Genomic DNA, 9082 nt, shown 5'->3' with positions numbered 1-9082 from the left:
CAAATATCGAATTTTAATTATTCTTTTTTGCAATGTGTGCTTCATTTCATTTATAAAAGACATTGTTCGGCAAATGCAAACTTAATTCATATATTTTCATAAAAACAATCTTAACAAGTAAAATAAAGTGCATAACTTCAAGTAGATGCTCACACTCAAATCTAACCTCTGATAATCCTGTAATCGACGACCTGATCTTGTCAAAATAAACAAGAGGACAGTTCCTCCACAACAGCCTGCAGTTATATATATATCTATATATATATAGATAGATATAGTATAATGTATATCTGAAAATGTAAAACTTGTACTAACTACCTAAGAAGAAGAAGAAGAAAGACATGAATTCCTCTACCCGATTCGACAAACATTGTTGTCTTCTACATAAACTTATCTATTCTGCACGGCCTGTTGGAGCCTGGAGGTCTGAAGTTCTGTAGCTGCAGATTCGAGCTTGAACGAATCTCATTCAGCACAGAATCACCTTTCTCCGATTTGATTGTGTCCAAGATGGTTCCCACCACATCAGCTGCAATCCCTGCTTCTACAAGGCTCCCTTGCTCTTCTCCACCTTCGTATACCAACCGCCCGATTTCAGAAAGTGAGACAACCTTCTCTATGACAACTCTTGCGAAAAAACGACCAAGGAACTCAGCTGCTCTCGGGGCATCATTGACGGCGTCCTCCAAGACAGCTAGGACAGATTCAAACCTGTCAAATGATGATAGGTCAGATACGAGGATTGGATATTTTCAAGGAATAACGACCAACCAAAAAGCATGTACCCTCTGACGAGTTGAGTCTGACTTAGCAAGCCATCTTGATATTTTGTAAGGTTGATAAGAAGCTTTGTCAAGAGCTCCCTCTCCTTGTCTTTCCTCTCAAATGAATCAACAAGCCAGATAGATATCATTGAGGGATAGAAGCCAGGGGCATTCAAATCCTTGATGCACATTGCAACTTCACTCTCATCTCTGGCACTGGGGTAAAAAAGATTGAGTTTCATCTTAGCAAAATACTCAAGTGCCAACGAGATAATCTCAAGCCTATCACACCAGCAACTTTGTGCATATATCACAAAATATTCAGGCAAAACAAGGAAAAACATCAATCAGCTGACCACAGCATGAATTTGCTGTGTTCCACGTGTTTCTTTAAAGTGAAAGACGCATTTCAAACCCAACATTGAAAGTAAATGTTCCTGAGCATGATTATCATGGCCGTCGATATCTCGTCCTTTTTCTCTATGTCATTAACAGCTCAATCATTCTCATTACCAACTGACGCACTACTCCATTAGTTAATACTACTAAACTATTTTAGACAGGTTTCTTCCGATAATATGTGACACTAAACTGAAACTGTAGTCAGTCGGTGAAAGAAGTACTAGAACAATTCTTTTTCTCAAGCATCAGGTAGCAAACAACTTCGTGCCACTAGCACCCCCATGCACCCAGTTATGTGACAAACTGAATAAATATGGCAGCAATAAAGAAGATTATCATTGCTCTTTCATCATATTATAAGTTCCATATCAAAACATCAATTAATTCTATTTTAGCTTTACAGTGTTGGTTTTAATCTTGTTCGGATACTCCAAAAGAATGTAAAGGACTTATGTGAGCAAGAAAGGACCAGAAGGGTGAGACTGAGTGAGAAGTCAAGAACATACATAAAGACCTCTAGGAATATTTTACAATATGCAGTCATCTATATATTTCTCTAGCTGAAGTCGAACAAAAAGAATCTCCACAAAAATTAATTCATTCCGTTTTCATGTCAACTGCTGATTCATCCGAGCGCCTCTCAACAAATTATAGGCAAGATGTGTTAGGAATAAAACAACTTCCCAACAATGAGCCTGCTGGTCGCAGATGTCTAATATGTACTCCCTCCGTCCCCCATTAATTGTCCACTTTTGCCATTTTAATCCGTCCCCCATTAATTGTCCACTTTCACTTTTTACCATAAATAGTAAGTAGACCCCACGTTCCACTAACTCATATCACTCACATTTTATTATAAAACTAATATATAAAATTGGGACCCATATTCCCCTAACCTTTTCAACTCACTTTCCTTTACATTTCTTAAAACCCGTGCCGGAACCAAAGTGGACAATTATTGGGGGACGGAGGGAGTATTATGCAACTTCACTTTAAAAATTTGAAGAGAAATCTAGCATTTAGTTCAACCAACTTAATTAACATCAAAAAGGGGCGTGGGGCAAGTTGATTCTAACATAAAGAAACAATGACCTCCAGGTTGGACACACAAAATACCTGTAGAATTCTTTAATAGTGATCATCGATTTGCCCCGCAAGTGTTCTTCGGGCCATGTATTTTCTGTGCTAGTTGGGGGCGCATCACGAGCAGGTGGAGAAGTAGGCAGAGATTCATCAATGCGATCTTTGTTTCTATTCCCAGGTGTAACATTCCGTTCTTGGTCATAACTGGAAGGAGCAATAAACCTGTCCGACGCATATCTTGGCACGCGATCCTCTCTTTGGCCATAAGCCATCCGTTCTGGAATAGAACTGAATCCATTTAGACCAGGACCGACCCTTCGTGCATCTCCAGGACTTGATATCTCAGCCAAACGAGAGCTAGAAGCAGATGGCTGACCACCATATGCCATTCCCCGGACAAGACCACCTTGTGGCCCAAGTGTTATGGAAGCATCACCAAGGGGTCTTTGAGGCAGAGGAATAGACATCGTCCTGTTCTCATAGGAATGTCTCTCATCCGTCCGAGCATCCTGAGAGCCATGGCCACGTAGCTGTGGCCCGCCAGGACGAAAACTGCTGATTTGTGAACCTTGAGGAGATAACATATTAGAAGTTCTAGGAGCAAAATCCACAGACGGGCCCCTTCTGTTTGAACCACCAATGCTGGAAACACGGCCAAGCCTGCTAGTTTGAGCTTGCCGTTCTTGCGCAGCATCTCTGTGTACGTCCTCAATCTTTTTCGGACCTTCAACTTTCCTCCGCTGCTGCCACTTATTCTTTCTCAGATCAATAGAATCTCTTAGCATGAATCTTACCCGGGAAGACAGCTTCATATTATTGGACAGTTGTGTCATGATGAGAAAATAAGCATCCATGTAGTCCTTTGCTTTGGGGTGGTCTATCATTACACCAATTGTGCTCATTAATTTGCACAGAGCTTCTATGTTTTCTTCATCAGGATTCTGATGCTGACCCAACAATTTATTGATGCACCCGTGCATTATTCTTTCAGTCAACATCCTCTTCTTGTACAATTCTCCAATTAGTCTAATATTACCTAACATTCGTCTCCTAACACGCAGCCTCTTCTCTTCTCTCTCTTCTTCTGTCTGTTTACTTTCACCTTCACCAGTTTCATTTGCTTCTTGTTCCTCCCTTTCTCCTGTCTCGAATTCTTCCTGGCATTTGTTAAGGAGTAATCTCTTGAAAGTGATTTTTTCATTGTCCATGCTCAATTCAGGCAAGCCCGCAGCAAGGTGAAAGCAGAAGTCGGCATACATCTCACAGAAGGTAGGCTCCATCAGAGCTTTATCAAAAATCTGAGAGATCACCCCAGACAGTGTAACAACATTATCAATGTTGACTTGCTGAACTTGCTGGAACAGTTTCTCAAAATTTTGAGGTGTAAGTTTGTTCAATATGCCCTTCAACTGCCTCTGTTTTGCTTCTTCCTCGTCAGTAACCTTACCTACTTCATACTTCTTCTCTGCTCGGTGCATAATTGGGGGTGGTGTCTGAGGAGGAGGCATCAAACCTTTCTGAAAACTAGTTCCCCGCTGCCATCTATCCGAGTCAGAGTTATTTCTTAGCAATACTCCCTGATGGCCAAGGGACTGCATTGGCCCAGAGAGGATGCCCCCAGCATGCTGATTGGGTGTTTGAGGCCGTGTATTCCTTAGAACACCATAATTACCGCCGACTTGACCAGGCCGGAAACTAGCATTGTTTGCATATACAATATCCGCCCGCATATCTCCTCGCCCTGACATGAGTGGGCCTGGAAATTTGTTCCATTTATCCTCATCTCCATGGCCACTAGCACGACGATCTAGTCTCGAACCTCCAGACGCCCTGTCAAAGTTGTGTCCACGACTAGGATGTGGCTCACGTATATTGACATTGGAAACCATCAATGCATCTGCTACTTCTGAACTAATATCAAAGTTGGCTGGAAGATCAATGCATTGTTCTACGAATTTAAGCAGGAAATCTCGAGAATATCTTTTAGTCATCAATCCATTTTCATCTACATCAGAACCTTGATTTACATTCTTTGAACTTTCTAACTGCGGAGAAATTTCAGCAGCATCTTCCCAATCATCTGGCTCAACTTTAGTCAGAGGAGGTTTCTCATTTGACAGGTCATTCTCTCTAGAGATTTCAGAGGATGTCTGCTTTATGTTATTATTGCTTGAAGTTTCTTCAGTGCTCTCTGCAGAGGTCACAGCATCTTTCTTGTCCTCAGGACCCTTGTATGCCATATAAAGATCAGAAATTGTACCAGCAGCTTCTGCTTTCCTGTATAATTCTCTTTTTTTCTTCTTCCCTCTAGGTAGAGCAGTTTTAGACACACTTGCATCTAACAAGACTTTATCCTTGACACTTGAGGAAGTTGAGACTAAACTGTCACTATTATTGTCAATATCTTCGATATCAGGTTTTGATGAATCATCAAGACATTCTGTGTCTGCTATAGAAGTCTTATCATCTTGTGCAGATAAACCATCCACTGACACAGGATTATCAGCATTTTGACCACCTTCTACATGGGAAGATTCAACATAATTAACAGCCATATTAACATCATCACTACGACAACCTAAAGACTCTTCTGGCTTCTCCTCTGTACCCTCCAATAGACCACTGGTGTGAGATGTAATTTTTGTTCCAATGCTCTCCTCAACTTCACCAGTTACTTTTGGTGATTCTAACGAAAGTGACTTCAATGATGTGTCCAAACTATCTTTATCAAATTCCAAACTCTGAGATGTAGCTTGTCCTTCCATTTCCACAGTTATCTCAGGCTCTGATTGTCTACTATTTACACTATTGGGTTCGATATTCTCACTTGTAAAATCAGATGTAGCTATAATAGTTGATACTGATTCCTTGGAAGTTTCGCATGCCAAATTAGTTCTAGGCAATGTAGATTTTGTGTTAACAGCTTCAGGTTCCAAGGAATGAGAAGTCGAACTTGATAGCGATGACGGTTGCTTGCCAACCTGAAAGAATGGAGTAATAAAGCCCATAAATCAGGTACAATTCTTAATGAGGATAGTACTCATAACTGGATAGACAAACAGACATCATACCTGATCCTGCTGGCCTGGATTGAGTGGTTCATTAGGTATATCTTTAAGTGGAACAGGAACAGCTACTTTATTTATTGATTCATTGGCAGAAGTTTTTAATATAGATGCAGAACCATCCATATGAACTAAAGCAGGAATTGCATTGTTGCATGCATCACTTTCCACATTGATAGAATCTGATGATGCAGCAGATGTAGACAACACTGCTAAACCAGGCTTTGAATGTGGAACAGAGATCAGAGATGATGATTCAACTTCCTTTTGTGGACGAACAGAATCCTCTCCAGATAAAGCTGATGGTTCTGAAGACTCTGCCTTTCTGACAGAAACTGAACTTGTAGCTATCAATGGCTCTTTCTCCCCATGAATGCCAAGAGGTGGTTTCACTGTCACCTGCAGGGAATGAACCGAAAATGATATGAGCTAACAGAATATTTTTCAAGCAATCATATCAATGCATTATTTTTTGCATTAAAAATGAGAGCAGAGCAAGTAGCCTAAAATAAAACTACCAACCAACCTGATTGTGAAACCTTGGTGGTTGAGAAGTGGGTGGAATCTGGGTGCTGCTCAATGGAACAGAGCTAGCAGCAGGAAAATAGACAGAGTTTGTGTTATAAGAATTAGGATAAAAATTCATCTGGTGATTTTGAGGAAATGATGGGATAGGCTGTGACTGAGGTGGCACAACAGGATGTGATCTAGGAGCAGGCGAACCATCCAGCCTCAACTCTTCATGAGTGTCTGGATGTGTAATCTTCACAGTTTTCCTAGAAGCACCATATTTTCCAGCCTGATGCTGAGGAAACTGTGGGGTCATATTGATTCCCATGTTACCCAACTGGGGAGGTAGCTGATGAGCCATCTGTGGTGGAAAGTTAAAGTTCTGTCCTTGCATCATTGCTTGAGACTGCAATGGATGTGGCTGGAGACTTGAAATAAACATTTGCGGCTGCATTTGAGGATTCCCTATAGGAAGGGGCATCTGCATTGACAGAGGCAATGGTGTCCCTGACAAGGCTTGAGGCTGAATTTGTGGATTAGGACCACCAAACTGAACCTGTGTCTGGTGAAATGGCATTTGCATGGGCATACCAGGCATAGAATGTACACCTGGCTTCTGGATTTGAGTTACAGGTGGTACAACTGATACCTGAATGTCCCTCTTAGGTTTGGAAATTGAGTGAGCTTCGCGAGCATTTGTTTGGTTGGGAACACCTGCATCCTTTTTCACAACTGGTTGCTTGGGTATGGGAATCGGCACAGGACCAGCCCTTAATAAGTTTTGTCGAGCCTGGAATGAAAGTATCCTATTAGCAAACATAATACACTGACGAAGACTATCCTGATCATAATTCTGCAAGTTGTTCAAAATGAGTAATCTTGAGCAACAACCCACCAATAAGACTTAGAAAAAATTTCATATGGGCATAACTTGACGAGGTTCCTAGTAAATAGACAAAAACCACTGCCCCGGATCAATTCTTTTCACTTTTGAAGATATCATCGAAAACACAATATCAGAAACCTAAAAAAGGTTAACATTCAAAGCACCTGGCATTTCTTCATCATGAAGACATACAATTCTATTATTATTCATCTGGAAGCTATGTGAAAATCAAATATAGAGAATGTCTAACCTGATCCTTTTTCTGCTCATCCAAATTTGGTGGTGCTGAGCTTGTTCTAGCAGGTATCTAAAGACAAAACAGAAAAAGCACCTTCTGTAATTAGAAAATAGAGTTTGAGGATTAAAACAATAATACTGAAAGGACTTCCAAAGATTTCTGCATTACCTGCACTACATTCATAGCACTAGGAGTTATGGAAATGGAACCAAACTGCAGGGAAAATGACCCTGGTGCATCTCCTGGAACAATTTACAAACCGAAAAGTCAGATGAAAAGAAGACAAAGTCATGAACACTGAGCCACTTATAGTGAGAGTATGTTAGAACTTAAAAGTTATTTAAACGGTTTAAAATCTTCTGTACATGAACACCACCATGTCATACCTTTTGTAGGTGTTTTAGGCAGCCCAGACTCCGGATTTGCAACAGAAACATTTGGTGTTGGAGCAACATTTGAAACATCAGAAGATGGAGATCTGGGAACGACTTGAGTGATTTTGTGAGCGGGAGCATCTGTCAGCTTGACATTGTTAGCTATAATGCTAACTGGAGATGCCTCAAACAAATCGTTACAGGCCAGTTCATCAGAAATAAGAACTGGTAACTTGATAAACAATAATACCAAGATCTCATGGAATGTACATAAATGGTGAATAATGATATCATTGTTTGTGCATATTTCTTAGAATCATAAAAATCATCTCTGATTGCCACCATCTATCCAACATCACAGGTTCATAAAAATAAACATCAAATAATATGAAAATACTACTAGTAATTTCCATTCGCCAGTGCTCAAACAGTAGCATTACCAATGAATGTAATATAAACTACAAAAAATCAAGTCACGTACTATGACTTGGCAGCTGTTCTTGGGGACTATTATGGAAAGCATGCCCAGCAGAATCTGAATCCACATTCAGACTTCTAACCCTCGACTGACCACCTTGGGCATTGTTGTTATACTTCTTATTATAACTGAATCACACAGACAAAAACAAAACATCAAACCAGCATCCAAACCCTAGCTCCTGAATAAACAAAACAACCACTTACATTCACATTCATCATCTACAAATACCCATATAAGAAAAAGGAGGTGCAGGAAAGCATCAAAACCCTAGTACAAATTCAATTCATTTCAGAAAGGCGTACCTGCGGTTGGCAGAATTGAAGGGGGCGCCGCCACCGCCCTTACTGGAGGCGCTGCCTTGGAACTGACGCTGCTGATTGGAGCTACCGGATCGGCCGGTTTTCCTGTACTGCGTGGACTCGCTCCCCTCCGCCCTTGATTGATTATGGGACATAAATCCTAATCTTTATGGCAAAAGGAACCGCTTTTCGAGAAATTCGGATGGATTTATCACCCTAAGAGGATCCGCCTATCAAATCAAAACCACCATAAATTAATAATCTTTTGCACATTCCATTAGAGAAACAGCCTCCAATCAATTAAATTAATCTGAATGTGGAACTAATTTAACCTGCAGCAGGTGAGAGAGCAATTAGGGTTTCTACTGGGAGAGGGGAATGGCAGGAGCCATGCCCTAACGACGCCGTTGAGAGAAGATGAAAGGGTATGGAGGAGGAGGAGAAAATGAGGTGGAAGAGATGAAGAAAAAAGTAATAGAAAAAAAAGGCAGTGTGTAACTAATAAGTGTATGATTTTGTGTTTTATGGTAAGAGAGACGAAGGCAAAGTGAGAAGATAAATTCTAGAGAGAGAAGATGAAATAAGTGTGTGATTTTGTGTTTATATTATTCTGTATATTTAGGAGATCTGTATAATTGGATCATCATCGTACGAAATACGTATGCACATATTCTCATCATTTAACTTTGATGATCTCAAAAATATTTTATCTGTATTTTGTGGTCATTGCAGTATTAAATTGGCTATGATTTTGAGGTGCCACATTGCAGGAAAAAAAGCGATTCCGTCGCCTTGGCGGCCCCCACACTCCGGCCCGATATCATATGAGGGGGTTCAATCAGGGTACGCAGCCCCATACTCCGGCCCGATATCATATGAGGGGGTTCAATCAGGGTACGCAGTAGCCCGTTAAGGGGGAGACCTTAACCCACTGACTGTCAGATTTGAGGTGCTACAATTAATATGCAATGTAGTCGACA

At 40.8% G+C, this 9082-nt stretch overlaps 1 protein-coding gene across 1 annotated transcript; it reads right to left on the bottom strand.

Annotated features, from left to right (window-relative positions):
• Positions 1-162: 162 nt before the first annotated feature.
• LOC121752102 (eukaryotic translation initiation factor 4G-like) lies at positions 163-8671 on the bottom strand. The gene is made up of 11 exons (XM_042146992.1): positions 8435-8671; positions 8106-8332; positions 7804-7928; positions 7335-7463; positions 7117-7190; positions 6961-7017; positions 5841-6614; positions 5321-5713; positions 2283-5230; positions 786-980; positions 163-711 (listed from the first exon to the last, which is right to left on the bottom strand). Exons 2-11 carry the CDS (start codon positions 8255-8257, stop codon positions 381-383), a joined length of 5178 nt encoding a protein of 1725 aa, XP_042002926.1. The 5' UTR covers positions 8258-8332; positions 8435-8671; the 3' UTR covers positions 163-380.
• Between the last annotated feature and the right edge of the window lie 411 nt (positions 8672-9082).

Source organism: Salvia splendens, chromosome 1 (assembly GCF_004379255.2).
Source record: "Salvia splendens isolate huo1 chromosome 1, SspV2, whole genome shotgun sequence".
NCBI lineage: Eukaryota > Viridiplantae > Streptophyta > Magnoliopsida > Lamiales > Lamiaceae > Salvia > Salvia splendens.
The sequence above is the reverse complement of the archived record's forward strand: the minus strand, read 5'-3'. Positions and strand labels throughout refer to the sequence as shown.

Coding starts and splice junctions, on each gene's coding strand:
- LOC121752102 (XM_042146992.1), bottom strand. CDS start 8,257: ATGTCCCATAATCAATCAAGGGCGGAGGGGAGCGAGTCCACGCAGTAC. Junction 7,191..7,334: donor GCCTAAAACACCTACAAAAG/GTATGACATGGT, acceptor AAATTGTTCCAG/GAGATGCACCAGGGTCATTT. Junction 5,714..5,840: donor CACCAAGGTTTCACAATCAG/GTTGGTTGGTAG, acceptor CATTCCCTGCAG/GTGACAGTGAAACCACCTCT.